We start from the raw sequence: 15,132 nt of genomic DNA on the forward strand, positions 1-15,132 counted from the left end.
TCAAATCTCAGCCTCCTGAGTTGCTAGAATTGTAGGTGTGAGCCACTGGTACCCTGCATGACTAGGTCATTTATGGTCCTTTTCCCAACTCTTAGAAGCTTTTGTTATAAATCTATTAGGTTATTAATCTATTCTTTTTTTTTTTTTTTTTTTTGGCCAGTCCTGGGGCTTGGACTCAGGGCCTGAGCACTGTCCCTGGCTTCCTTTTGCTCAAGGCTAGCACTCTGCCACATGAGCCACAGCGCCACTTCTGGCCATTTTCTGTATATGTGGTGCTGGGGAATCGAACCCAGGGCCTCATGTATATGAGGCAGGCACTCTTGCCACTAGGCCATATCCCCAGCCCTATTAATCTATTCTTATAAATATGTTATCAATCTAGTATATTATAAAGATATTATGCTATTACTCCATCAAGTGGTTACAATGATCATAGACATCACAGAATATTGTGCTAAATATTCTTATTTCTCCAGTCCCTTATAGATTCAATGTTTAGAAATTCAAAGTTATTTTTAGAACTAAAAGCACAAATGGTTTGTCTTGATCTCAGGCAGGTATGGTTCCCAAGCAAGGAGTTAGGATGCGTTTACAAATCCAGTTTAGGAATTTTACAGAGGTAACTCACCAGCCAGGTGGGTCACACCATTATGCCAGTTTCTGACTGTCTCTTCTCTCTTACATTTGTGTCACAGCAGTCACTCTCTTTGAGATAATTAACATGACAACTTTTCTCGTTGCTCTTGTAAACTGTAATGCTCCAACAGTGTAGGTCAGAATTTCTGAAACCTTCACAAAACATTTTCATCCTACATGTATGTAGATTATAAGAACCAATTCCTCACTGTGGATTTTTAACCCTGGCTAAATGTTGATGCCACACCCTGTCTATGGTTTAGAAAGCACAGATTCTAAGAGTTGGGAAAAGGACCATAAATCATCACTACTGAAATGATGTAATACTTCAGATATGAGCGTCCCCACACTGTGGCCCTAGTGTTGAAGGACTGATCCCCAGCTGGTGGATGCAATCACTGAGAGGTGATTGAGTGATTAGAAGCTTGAATCTTCAGGAGAGACAGATAGACAACGATACAGAGAGAGAGAGAGAGAGAAGAAAAAGGAGGAGGAAGAGGAGGGGGAAGGAGGAGGGGGAGGAAGAGGAAGAGCAGGAGGAGGAGGAGCAGGAAGAGGAGCAGGAGGAGGAGAAGGAAGGGCAGGAGAAAACTAGAGAGAACAGACAAGGAGAGAAGAGGGGTGATGAAAGGTCTGACACTATCCATTGATGGATTTTTCTTTTTCTTTATTTATTTAGGCATTGGGGCTTCTTGCTCTTGCTTGACTTTTTCACTTACTCAAGGCTGGTGCTCTACCCCTTGAGCCACACCTCCACTTCCAGTCATTTTCTGGACAGTTAGAGGTAAGTTTTAAATGTCATTCTCAGATCTCAGCTTCCACGTGTTGGGTCTCTTTCTCTCCCAAGCGCGGAGTGGGCTGAGGGAGCTGGGGAGTTGTGGGGATCTCACCAGCAGGCCCCGATTTTAGAGCAAGATAGGCAGGCGGAGTTCTCAAGCAGGTTGCCTTGATTTCCCAAGTTTCCTCCGGATACATTTCTGAGACAGATCTCTGTGGGGGTCGAATCCGTGGTTCAATTCCAGACAAGGAACACAGGAGACGGTGAGGGCGGACACGCAGCTGCGGCAGCCCCCATTCTGGGGGATACCCCCTCCCTGCTTTCAGCTGGGCGGTGCTCCCACCCCCGCCCCGTTCTGCCGAAACCGCCTGTGTGTGCACCTGCCAGACTCGCCTTCCCCGGCAGCTTCCTCCCCGCGGGCGTGGACGGAGCAGCCCCGGGACGCCCGGGATTCGGACGACGCGCTTCAAGGGCCCAACCTGCGACCTGTTGAATGGAGGGAAGAATGAATGGGCTCCGCGCGCGCTCCTCTCCTTCTCATGACTCCGAGGTAGCAACGACGATCAAGTCTCTGACACGCTGCCAGAGGCGGAGATAGAACAAAGGACAGCAGCGACAGAGGCAAAAAAGAAATTTAAAAAAGAACCGGAAAAAGGCTAAAAGAGCAAAACAGGGAGGAGGTGCAGCGGGCAAGCGCACTGGGAGATACGACCACGCCCACCCCTAATCACGCCCCACACGCCTCTAGTCACGCCCCCAGCACGCGTCGCCACGCCCCCTACGAACCTGTGCGCTTGCGCAGACGGGCGCGCGGCTGCTGGTCCATGTCCCGGCCGGGGGCGCGCGGCGGAGGGTTTGACGTGGCAGTTCCCAGCCCGGTTGCAAATCGGCGCGCACCGAGCAGGGGCGGCGAGGACGCGACGGGGGCCGTGTCAGCGGGGGCCGGGTCAGCGGGGGCCGCCCGCACCGGGAGCGGAGACGCGGGCTCCGGGAAGGCCGGCGCCGTGCGGGACCAGGTAAACCTCGCGGGTCGCAGACGCGCTCGGGTGGGCGCCTCCTCAGGAGCCGCTAGAGGGGCCGCGGAGCCCGGCCGGTGTCCGGTGCCCGCCCGGTGTCCGGTGCCCGTCGAGGGCGCGTGGCGGTGGGCGAGCGTCTGGCGCTCGCCGTGAGGGGCGGCGTCCGGAGCCCCCGCACTTTGCTGAGGGGCCCGGGGGCATCTCTGACCGCCCCTCCGCCCGGGACGCCGGGTCCCGGGGAGCCCCGCTCCGCACCCCGCCACCCTCATGGTCTAGGCGTGGAGGCCCCGCGGTTATGCTGCCGCCGGGACTTTGAAGCTCCGACGTGGCGGAGCCCGGGCGAGGTCCCGAGCGGGCGGGGCGCGGGCGGCCGGAGCCGCGGCATGACAGTGGGCTTGGGGGACTCTGGGATCCGGACCGGATCGGCCCCAGTTTTCTGGATCCCAGGCCTGCTCGTGCCAAGTGGTTTTCTGCCATGTCGCCGCCTGAAGCTGAGTCAGGGTTCTCCAACTTGGTGCTGCTGTCTGAGGAAGTTTGACGTGGCACCGGTGTTGCGTCAGGAGGCAAATTCCTCCCGGACCGGGAAGGAGGACCCGATGGCCTCCTGCTCCTCTTCGCAGTGGCCGTCCTCCTTCCTTCCCTCCTTCTTTCCTTCCCTCCCTCCCTCCCTCCTTTCTGTCCGCCTGTCGGTCGGTCACTCAGCAACAGGCCGCTGCGTGGGTGTGAGTGCGCCCAGGCTTGACCAAAGCTCAGGCTGCCACGTCTCTCTCCCCAAGTGGGAGGAGGGAAAGTGTGGTCAGGAACACATCGCCCTTCGCCTGCCATGAAAGCTACCCCCGAAGCTCTGTGCTCGCTGACGTTCATTTTGGAAACATAGTTTCCCAGGAAAATGAAAACCCGGGCTAGGACAGTTGACATATGCAAGAATGCTATTTTCCAAAGACAAGAGGGATTCCAAGTGTTAACAGGTAGCTGCCATCTTCACCTTCAAAGACAGCAGATGAAAGAACACAGGAAGAATATGCCCATGCTAGCTGACAAGAAATTGGAGGGGAACTGTGAAATCTGTGTTTTGTATCTAAAAAGCATTTTGGAAGTTTCATTTTTTTTCCGTAAAGAACTTAGGCTCAGAGAGGTTTTTTAAGTACTTCTTTGTGACACAGCTGACTATTATCTGGTCTGGAATGAAAGCCTTCTCTTTCAGTGGGATTCCAAGGACTCCCTTAGTTACTGAATTAAAAAAAAATGTTTTCATGGAATGTCTCATATGAAAACATAGAGGGGAAAAAATAAAGAAATTGATAAATGATTGCCGAATAGACTCAAAATGAGTTTTGCACTTTGTGTACGTATACATACACAAATGTGAGATTATTCCTTTTCCCTAATTTTTAACATACAGGTGTTCATGTTCTTAGAGGTATGATAGCAAATGATTTCAGAAAGAAATTATGTCAGATTTGAGAAAGCACCAATAATTCTTATAGTGGTAGTTGTCACTTGCCTTAGTCTAATTATGACTCATAAAGTAAGGCCAATGTTATCTCTGGCTATGTTTGTTGGACTATGATTTCTCTTTGTCCTAACTACCAGGTTAACATGACTAATGAGGCGAGCACTGAAACAAATTATGAAACAACTTTATAACTGGTAATTATGGTGGTCAGTCAGTTGAATGGTATGATGCGCTCTGGGTTGCATATGTGGCCTTGGAAACTAAAAGCACAAAAATAGAACTTTCATGATGGGCTCTGTGTGAAACATTTTGGGCTTCTATTACAAAAAGGATGGCAATTGTTATTCAGGAGAATTTGCCATAGGACCACCGAAGTTCCCTTTCAGAAGATAATATTGCATTGTATAGTATGGAAATACTTCATGTACATGATATTTGAACTCCCCTCTCCCCAAGCCATCCTAAGTATGTGTTAATAGTATTTATATTTCTAATAGCATGAAGTAACTAAAACCCTCTCACTGCGTGGTTTTCTGCTTTTCTCTTGCAGGGCTCTTCTGCAGAACTACCCTGTGGAATGAAATTTTCATAATGAGTCAACAAGGTTATGTGGCCACACCCCCCTATTCTCAGTCCCAGCCTGGAATGGGCCTTTCTTCCCATCATTATGGGCACTATGGGGATCCTTCCCAGGCAACTTCACCAGGTAAAGTGGGGCATCTTGATGAGTGTGATAGTGCATGCCTCAGCCCAGACCCATGAGATGCTCTGAAAAGAGGGACAGGGAAAAGTCAGGTGGTGGTCATCAGATGCCATGCCTGAAGATGATGGCTCTCAAAGCAGAACCCAACAACACTAGTTGGATTATTGATTAGAATATAAGTTTGGGTTTTAAATGTGGCGTGAACAAAGAAGAAGCCAGGCATCAGTGGCTCATACCTGTAATCATAGCATCTCAGGAGGCTGAGATCTGAGATTGCAGTTTCCAGCCCAGGCAGAAAAAGTCAGTGAAACCCTTAAACCCAGCTAATCAGCAAGAAAGTGGAAGTGGTGCTGTGGCTCAAGTGGTAGAGCACCAGCCCTGAGTGAAGAAGCTAAGGGACTTTTGTCTGTGCTCTGAGTTCAAACCCCAGTAGCAGCATGTGTGTGCACACATGTGCGTGCACGTGCACACACACAGACATGTCCACACACACAAAAGAATTCTTTTTTTTTTTTTTTTTTTGGCCAGTCCTGGGGCTTGGACTCAGGGCCTGAGCACTGTCCCTGGCTTCTTTTTGCTCAAGGCTAGCACTCTGCCACTTGAGCCACAGCGCCACTTATGGCCATTTTCTACATATGTGGTGCTGGGGAATCGAACCTAGGGCTTCGTGTATACGAGGCAAGCACTCTACCACTAGGCCATATTCCCAGCCAAAAAGAATTCTTTTTTGTTTGGTTTGGTTCCCTGACTAGGAAGCGAAACAAAAGAATTCTTGAGTATTCCATTTGCACTGTTAGACTTGGTCTTGCTGTTATATGTTATATATTATGGTGGTTTATATAATAGTATAAAATCAGTTTTGTGATTAGAAAATACTGTTAAATTTGAGCACTAATGATTGCTTCTTGCCAATAATAACAAGAAGAAACATGGCTTTGCTGGAAAAACATGATTGAATATTAATTGCTCAGAACAATACCCAGCATTTTGGGTGTGTCTTCCCTCTTGTCTAGAGCCAGGGCCCCCCAGGACATTCAACATTCTGTGTTTTTGGGTCCTGTAGAAACCATTCACTCATCTTCCTCCAGTTTTTGTGTAATGAGATTACAAACTCCTTCATGTGTATTCTTTTTCTTGAATCAAAAACTGGTCCAAATCCTTTTTAACAGTTACCTTATTTTTTCCTCATACTGTGCCATACGGTAGATTATTAGCAGTCTTTTTGCAGCTAAGAAAACAATGTCTAGTGTAATTTGTTCCAGGTCATAGAGTTGTAATGTAGTGGAGCTGGGATTTATAGTCAGGTCCCTCAGAAAAGCAATCAACAAACTCTCTTATATACCTGAGCATAAGACTCAGTCCTATCCAGCCTTACTATCATTCTTCTATGTCATTTTCTTGATAAAGAACACAAGTCCACCCTCTCCTCTCCATTCTTCCCTGCAGCTCTCAGTATAGTTCACAATCCATAGCTTGCATGGGTTCACCCTTCACTTTCCTCCCCAGGAATGATGGTGGCCCCTATGCTGGAAGGAATAGATGCTGCTCTTACATTAGATGTTGCTTACTACTCTCATTTTTACAAAACCCCTTTCACCTTCATTCTGTTTCTTTTTGGACATATCTTTTGAAGAAGCCCTTCTTCTACCTGACTCTTCAGTTCTGTCTTCACTCCTCTGGGTCTGCAGGTTTTTCCCTAAGCTGTGTCATCAAATACTTTTCTCTTAGATCTGTCTGGGCAGCCCAGTTGTCTTTCCTCAGTTCTAGACACATCATTGTTGTACTCTTGTGGACTCAGGTATGTCAAACATTCATTCCAAGCAATTCAACCTTCTTTTGCTGAAAAGTATTTTTCTGACATTTTCTGTCACATATTGGCATCATTTACTTCACCATCTATTCCAGAAACTCTATTTAAAAAGTTAATAAGCCCCAAATGCATTCTCTCTCTCTCTCTCTCTCTCTCTCTCTCTCTCTCTCTCTCTCTCTCTCTCTCTTTTGGTTGGTCAAGGGGCTTGAACTCAGAGCCTTGGCACTGTCCTTGATCTCTTTTGCTCAAGGCTAGTGCTCCCCTACTTTGAGTCACAGTGCCACTTCCAGTTTTCTGGTGGGTAATTGGAGATAAGAGTCTCATGGAATTTTTTTTTTTTTTGCCAGTCCTGGGCCTTGGACTCAGGGCCTGAGCACTGTCCCTGGCTTCTTTTTGCTCAAGGCTAGCACTCTGCCACTTGAGCCACAGCGCCGCTTCTGGCCGTTTTCTGTATATGTGGTGCTGGGGAATCGAACCTAGGGCCTCGTGTATCCGAGGCAGGCACTCTTGCCACTAGGCTATATCCCCAGCCCCGTCTCATGGAATTTTTGGCTCAGGCTAGCTTTGAACCATGATCCTCAGATCTCAGCTTCCTGAATAGCTAGGATTATAGGCATGAGTCACTGGCACCAGCCAATCTACTTTTTATCCCTCCCATCCAACTGGTCCTCCAAACCTTTATGGAACAATTGAAACATCTTCCCCACCACTTCCTCCTTGCTGTTTCCCCACCAGTCCTTTTTGTTCAATTCACCCTCCTCTTACCTGGACCACCAATGTGCTCACCTCACCATGAATCCCTTGTCCAGTGCACTTTTCTGCACACCATCAACTCTAGAGCCAGAGAAATTTGTATAGCACATTAATCTAGTTTGGATTTTGCTTAAAACCTTTTATGGATCCCATTGCTCCTATTTTATATTTTAAGCTCTTTAGGCCTTCATTTCTAAAATTACCTCCTTCTTCCCCGCCCCCCCCAGCTCATCTGCCCCATTCCTATACTGGATACGATTCCCCAGATGTCACGAGGTTGTCATGTGCAGATTGCTTTACACTGCTGCCTCTCCACTTACCTGCCTCCTTGTGGGCATCTCTATAGAGTTTGTTTTTCTTTTTGCCAATTCTGGGGTTTGAACTCTGGGCCTCATGCTCTTGCTTGGCTCTTTTGCTAAAGGCTGATGCTTAGCACTTGAGTCATAATTCTACTTCCAGCTTTTTTTTTTTTCTGGATAATTGGCAGTAAGAGTCTCCTAGACTCTGCCTGGGCTGGCTTTGAACCTCAGTCTTCAGATCTCAGCCTTCTGAGCAGCGAGGATTATAGGCGAGAGCCACCAGAGCATAACACCTCCATAAACTGTTTCAGTTTTCTCTGCTACCATCTTTTCCCTCAAGCTTACTTCTGTTTCCTTTCTCCCTAAACCAGTGCAAGCCTTTATACCATGCACTACCTTGCCAGCACAGTTGTGCCAGGGGCTGGGTTGAGGTAGCTCAGTGTTTGCCTAGCATGCACAAGACTGTCTAAATTGGATACACCTAGTCACACAAATAAAACACACCAAACGAACAAAGACATAATCAAATATGCCTAAAGCAGTAAAAGTACTTACATGTTTGCTTAAAAGTGTCTTAAAACATTTTGGAGACATATATTTAGAAGTTATATTTTTTTAACTTGGCACATAAAAATGGCATATATTTAGCCCACATATGTTGTTTTGAAATATGTATACCTCATGGAAAGCTAACTCTGGCTCATTGTAAATATCCATCCCATGAAGTGAGTAGTGAGCTGTAGGATTCATCTGTAGAATTCTGCTGTTTGCCAGGAGGGGTGTTTTCAAAGCTTGTCTCTGATGACTGAATCTTTTCTGCTTTAATTTAAGCCTCTTTCTCCTATTCAGTTTTTATAGGGGCCACCAAACTTTCATACTCCGTATAAGCTTTCTGTAACTTATGCAGCCTTTATTTCTATGTCATAGATTCCTTTAATAATAATACTTTAATAATAATAATACTTTAATAATAATAATTTTATATATAATTTATAAATATTTTTTAGTACTTTAGTAATAATTAATGTTGTTGGTTTGTTTTTTGGTGCTGGACATGACCTTATTTCTTATAGGCAGGTCCTTAGTCTACCCAAGACCTTATTCTACGCAGGGCCTTATTTATTCTAGGTAAACCTTCTACCACTGAGCTGTACCCCCAACCCAGATACTTGTCACTATGGGTCTTCTTGTCAAGACCTTTCTTCCTGACAGTGTGGTTTCTTGAGTATCTTTCTATTACAGTAGCCAATGCTACCTTGGCCTTTTATTTCTAACATACCCACCTCCATGAATGCCTGTTGGCTGTGGTTTTGTAATTCTTCTGTTATGTAGTACAGTAACCCATTTCACAGTTTTATTGAGTGAGCAAACACTTGTGATATAACAACAAATAAATCTACTCTCTGTTCTTCCAGTACTTAATTATGTAAAGGACAACACACTAAGTAACTTGACCATTACATTCATACAGGAAGTAGAGGGTGGTAGGGAAGTATGGGACAAGGTGCCTAGCCAGAAGTTTGTGCAGAGACAGAGAATCTTCCCAGAGGGAATGATCTGGCAGGTGACAGAGTCTACCAAGCAGGGAGGCAGCTTGCCAGGGCTGACAAGCCATGGAGAACAGCTGGGTAGAGAGTGGAGAGAGAGGGCTGCACCTTGAGGAAGAAGTGGACCTTGCCAAGGACTTTAGATTCTAATAGTGGGGTCACTTAGGGCATAACCCAGAACCTTTAGCTAGGAAGGGTTCCAACCAGCGTACAGTGTACGCTGTAGAAAGAGATGCACTGTGCACTCGAAAGTGTGGACGGAACTAGGGGTGGGTGTGCACTGTGCACTGTGCACTGTGCTCCAGAGGGAGCAGCAGAGTTTCTCAGTTTCTGTATCATCCACATCTAGGACCAACTCATTTTGTGTGTGTGTGTGTGTGTGTGTGCATTCGCACATGCGCGCCAGTACCGGGGCCCCGAACATGTGGGCGGGGCACTCTTGCTTATTTGTTTTGCTTACTCTGGGCTGGTGCTCTACCACTTGAGCCACACTTCCACTTACAGTTTTTTTTTTATCTGCTGTTTAATTGGAGATAACTCATACTCATCTTTCTTGAGGTTGTCAGAACTCGCCTCCTGAGTAGCTCGGATTGTAGGTGTGAGCCACCTGTGCCTGGCTATGACATGTTTGTTTGTTTTTTTGCCAAGACAAAATGTGTATTTAATTGAAAGCAAGAATTTTCCCACACAGATCCTTTCAACAGAGAAAGCCCCTTCCAGGCATCAGCAGGACGTAGACCTATTTGTTCTGCAAGTAGATACGTGTGACATCAGAAATTTATTATTGTTTATGCCATGTAATTGCTCACTGCCAAGGGTGCTCAAAGACCCAGAGGACTGAATCCATGACAATAGCTTCAATTTTGTGTTTTCTAACCAATTCTACTAAAAAGTCCGAATGCGTTTTGAAAGTGCTGAGTGTGTCTCTTCACCTGGGCAGTCAGTTTGGTAGAATGAGGGGGCTATGGTGTCACTGTCCCACCCATTAATAATGGCCCACATTGGGTTACAAAGCCTGAGGCCACACCCCCTCCAGTGATCACACTGCCCCACCCCCACCCCAATGGACCTATCTGTAGAGATTTCTTATGCACATTGTCAAAGGTGTCCTTACATTAGTTCCTCTGCCTGCCTTGCTGATTCACTTCCAAGGGAAAACTGGAATATACTGATTTGATCTGATTACTTTGTATGACATGGTTTTGATCAAAGTTCATCTGCTGATAACAAATTCCTTTGTAATGGAAAAGGGGTTGGTAAAAGGGTATCAAGCAACAAACAGAATATTGGACTTAGGACTTGGTGGTTCATAGAGATGCTCTACCCACACAGGACTATCCTGTCATCTGTTACTACCTTTCTAGTCCCAGAGAACCATCTGTACTACTTCCAGGACATATAGAGGTGTGTTGCTTTGCACTATAATCTGAAATGTAGGAGAGACTAGGAGATGGAGCTTCCAGGACCATCGGAAAGGCAAGGCTGATGGGTTTGGAACTGGTGTTAAAGAATCCTGTTTGTACTCTTGGCTTCTGTATTAAAGACAACTTTGTGGTTTTCCACACTTTTCTCCTGGCAGTAAACGTGGTGACTTCATTCTCCCTGCGTAACATCCCTTCCTGCTGAAATTCCCGTACTACTCTGATTCTCTATGTTTGTTCACTTTCGAAAATGGCAATAATATAGCCAGGGAAGCATGGTTGACTCTGTAGATAAAAATGATACACCTTCTCTGCCCAGGGAGGATCCCAATGGCACTCTAGACTTTGTAGTTTGACCCCAACCAGTTACCTTCCCTATAGCCTCTCCATGCAGATCCTTCCCCATCCCCACCTCCAGGCTTCCATCTTGCCAGGCTGTTTCAGGCAAGCTCTGCCTCTGGCTGGAACCCCTCATCCTGTCTGCTACATAACATCCCTTCTTGTCCTCAGAATGCAGCCCAAACCATCTTTCCTCTTTTTTTTGTTTTGTTTTGTGCCACTCCTGGAGCCTGACTAGCACTCTGCTCTTTGAGCCACAGCTCCACTTCTGGCTTTTTGGATAGTTTATTGGAGATAAGAGTCTCACAGACTTTTCTGACTGGGCTGTGTTCAAATCACAATTCAGATCTCAGCCTCCTGAGTAGCTATGATTATAGGCATGAACTGCCAGTAACTGGCTTATTTTGGTTTCTTGTAGTGCATGTAATTATTTCAGTTGGAATGTTTTAGCATTACTATGGCAGATTTTCTGCTGTTGTCTAAAATAATGTTTTACAAAGGAAAATACAAGTGGTCATATAATTATGATTATATATATATGTTAAGTGATTTGTTAGAACATAAATCCTTAAGAATCAACAAAGGAAGGCAGAGAGCAGGGTCAGGAGAGGGAAAAACAATTGTCAATGCTCTAGGCATAGGGAACATTATTGTGGTAACACAGTTACAGTCATGGCTCTAGAACACAGAGTGTCTTATGAGAGTGTCAACTAGGAGGTCAGCTACTCAGACTCAAGTTAGTGTGATTGCAACTCCTATGGTTTTCTCACATTGGTGAGTTTGAGGTTTAAAAATTATATAAAGGTATTATACATAACAGTAATTTTAGTTAGGCACTGGTGGGTGACTCACACTTGTAATCCTAGATACTCAGGAGGCTGAGATCTGAGGATCTGGGTGTGAAGCCAGTCTAGGCAGACAAATCCAACAGATTCTTGTCTCCAATTAATTAGGAAAATACTAGAAATTGAAAGTGGAGGATACTGGAAATGGTTTCCAGAGTAGATCACCAGCCTTGAGCGGATAAGTTAAGGAAGAGCTCGAGACTGAGTTCAAGCTCCAGAACAGGCAACAAAAAAGAAAAAAAGAAAAGAAAAGTAAATGGATCAGGCTGGAGCAAAAGCAAGCTTGGAAATGGAGAGAGCAAACAGAATTGTGTTGTCTTTTTTTCCTTCTAAGAGGCTAACGGGACTCACTGTTACTGCCAAGAGGGGAAATCGTGTGCTCAGTCAAAGCTTCCTCCCCGGCACATATGGGGCTTAGAACCCCTGTAATTCCCAAGCCTGGTGTCTTCACCCTCCCACCATTGCCAGAAGAAAGGAGGGAGATGCTGGAAATGTTTGAAGGCTCTCTGGAAGAGATGCTCGTGATGACAAGAGGTGCTGTAGGATTGTTGGTAAACTGCAGGTGATCTAGCCTGAGCTGTGCCCAGATGTTTATCACCTGACTATGTGGGAATTGTGAATTGCTTAAGGATGTGCTCAGGGCTGGCTGGGGACCCAGACACTGCTCTCCAGTCAGTCTCCCAGTACCATAACTCAAAGCTTCAGCAGCCCCTGTAGCCCCCCTGGCATTTCTCACTGTGCGATCTCATGATCTACGATTGGCAAAGATTACTGCCTCCATTTCAGTGTGAGTTTGGGGTTTTTATGATGATTCTTTTTTGTGGTACTGGGGCTTGAACTCAAGGTTTCATATTAAGCCACGCCTCCAGTACCTCCAGCCTTTTACTCTGTGATTATTTTTCAGATAAAATCTCTCCCCCCCCTACATCCATTCTATATTCCACAGTCTTTGGGGTGATGAGTGTTTGGCCACACCCACCCTTTTCTGTCAAGGTGGGGAGGCCTTGTGAACAGGCTGATGTGGAACCCCGATCCTCCTCTGACCCAAGCATTTCACATAGTGGGGTGACAAGGATGAGCCACTGGAGCCCAGCTCTTTCCTCCTCCTTGCCATTATTAGGATCAAACAGCTGGACATAAGAGTCTCATGGACTTTCCTGCCTGGGCTGGCTTGGACCCACCATCCTCAGAGCCTCCTGAGTAGCTAGGATTATAGGCATGAGCCACTGACACCTGGGTAGCTGCCTTCTAGCGTGCTTCTAAACCCATGCCCTTCTCTTGCAGGTATGGTGAAGCCAGCTGCACCCTTGGGGGCCACCAGCCCTGGGGTGCTTCCACCTCCAGGCACTCTGCCTCCTGGACCCCACCAGTTTGGCCAGAATGGAGCTCATGCTTCAGGCCAGCCTCCGCAGAGGTGAGCATCATGTGACTCTTCTATAACTGTCCTAGAAATACCTTCTAAACATCCACGTTTGTTGAATGAATGTTTAACCTCTTCATTATATCCATATCGTTGAACAGATCTACTAGACTCCTGCCCTAGGAAACAAAGCAATTAGAAAAATTAGGAGGAAAGTATTAGTAAATACAAATATATGGAAATAGTAGTCCTAACCTATATTTAAAAACATATAAAATGACTTGTGTCAATATTGCTCATTTTGGTCTGGTGTTATAGTCAAATTATTTTAGAATGGTGTGCTTATCTCTTAATTCCTTCACAGGGCACTAACATGTATTCCTTATATCCTGCATTCTTAGAGTCCTCTACAGACCTGAGCTCAATGCCAGTAAGAGCTCACTAAGTCATTTTCAGTGAACTCAGATGAAGGTGGAATCTGTGGCTTGATGTGGAAGGCATCCAGAACAGCCAGGGAGGGTTTCTTGATTGACAGGGCTACTGTAGCAATGCAAAAACTCCATATATGTGTGTTTGTATTTGTAACTAAGAAAGGGAACAGTTAAGAGGCAGGCCCTGGAGAAACCAAGGTGTGAGATGCTGGTGACAGAGCTGGCATTCCCCAGGGACTGTCACCCAGGGTGGAGCCAGTGCTGTACCTTCCCCACTGGAAATCCTGTCATTGTTTATCCTGGGAGCATTACCACTAATGGCACAGTAGCTCCAGGCAGCATTTACCCTGGAGCCTCAGGAGAGGGATTAGCTGCAGTTTTCTCCCCAGGTTGTTGGGATGGAGGAGAGACAGGCAGGAGTCACTCTGCTGTGTGATCCCATGCACAGCATCCCTGTCCAGCTGCTCTTCGAGGACCTGGTTGCTCTTGCTAATAAGAAAACTCCTGGGGGATTATTGTAGAATACAGGGTTAAGCTGTCCTCTGAGCATTCGAATTTGACACTTTGTAGTCTTGGTGGTAATCCTTGTGAGGAGAGGGAGCTGCAGAGGGCAAGGAAAGGGAGCCGCAGAGGGAGCTGCACAGGCCAGGCTCCTGCAGGACACACAGGGCAGGGCTAGTTTGGTGGAAGTGATTGTGGTTTGAGCACAGAGCAAGAAGTCAGAGGGCTTTAGCCATAAGCTAAGAGGTAGGAGGGAAAAACCCAGAGTCCACTTCTGCTTCCAGCAACAAACCACCCTTGATGTTTGTGAGGTCCCTTGTCTTCATTTGTAAAATGAGACAACCAGATCTCTCGGTCCAGAAGTAAAGGAAAGTTCACTGAGACCTTCCTAGCATCTCAGATTAAAAGAAAAAAGAAATGTGGAGCTGAGTGCCAGTGGCTCCTGACTAGACTCCTAGCTTTACTCGGAGGCTGAGATCTAAAAATTGTATTGAAAGCTGGCCCAGGCAGCTGAGGGCTCCTGTTTCCAGTTAACCAGTAAAGAGTCAGATGGAGAGGCCTGGCTCAAACGGTAGAGCACCAGCCAGTGAAGAAAAGCTGAATGAGGGGCTGGGAATATGGCCTAGTGGCAAGAGCGCTTGCCTTGTATACATGAAGCCCTGGGTTCGATTCCCCAGCACCACATATATAGAAAATGGCCAGAAGTGGCACTGTGGCTCAAGTGGCAGAGCACTAGCCTTGAGCAAAAAGAAGCCAGGGACAGTGCTCAGGCCCTGAGTCCAAGCCCAGAGACTGGCACACACACACAAAAAAAAAGCTGAATGAGAGAGTGAGGTCCTGAGTTCAAGCCCTAGTACTGTCACACACACACACACACACACACACCACTTACTTTAGGACATTGTAGAATGCTACACTAGCATCTCCTTCAAGTTCCTATTAGCTGCGTTTCTGGTTAGCGTCATTTTCTCATGCTTGATTTTGTCTGATGTCATTTTGTCCATCTTAGCCTTGAGAGCAGTGAATCCACAAACTGTGTAGCAGGGTGTAGTCTCCCCCATCCAGGTCTTCATAGTGTATTTGATGATTTTTGTTCAATGACAAAGTCTCCTCAGAACGTCTTTCTCACAATCTGTTGTATTGTGAAGAGATGCATTATAGCACTTTGCCTGTGTGTCCTGGTTGGCTTAGCACAGTGGAAGCAGTGATGCGTGGTTGGGGATTTTGATCATTGTGC

The 15,132-nt window shown here is 46.3% G+C and overlaps 1 protein-coding gene across 2 annotated transcripts in view; it reads left to right on the forward strand.

Annotated features, from left to right (window-relative positions):
• Nucleotides 1-2,243: 2,243 nt before the first annotated feature.
• The window catches only part of Sec24d (SEC24 homolog D, COPII coat complex component), a 90,094-nt gene continuing 77,205 nt past the window's right edge, over nucleotides 2,244-15,132 (forward strand). For both annotated transcript variants that reach the window (XM_048333775.1, XM_048333776.1), the window contains exons 1-3: nucleotides 2,244-2,430; nucleotides 4,437-4,592; nucleotides 12,888-13,017. In XM_048333775.1, coding sequence (XP_048189732.1) covers nucleotides 4,478-4,592; nucleotides 12,888-13,017 — 245 coding nt within the window. In that variant the 5' untranslated portion in view covers nucleotides 2,244-2,430; nucleotides 4,437-4,477. The remainder of the gene's footprint in view (nucleotides 2,431-4,436; nucleotides 4,593-12,887; nucleotides 13,018-15,132) is intronic.

This window comes from Perognathus longimembris, chromosome 24, assembly GCF_023159225.1.
Source record: "Perognathus longimembris pacificus isolate PPM17 chromosome 24, ASM2315922v1, whole genome shotgun sequence".
Lineage (NCBI taxonomy): Eukaryota > Metazoa > Chordata > Mammalia > Rodentia > Heteromyidae > Perognathus > Perognathus longimembris.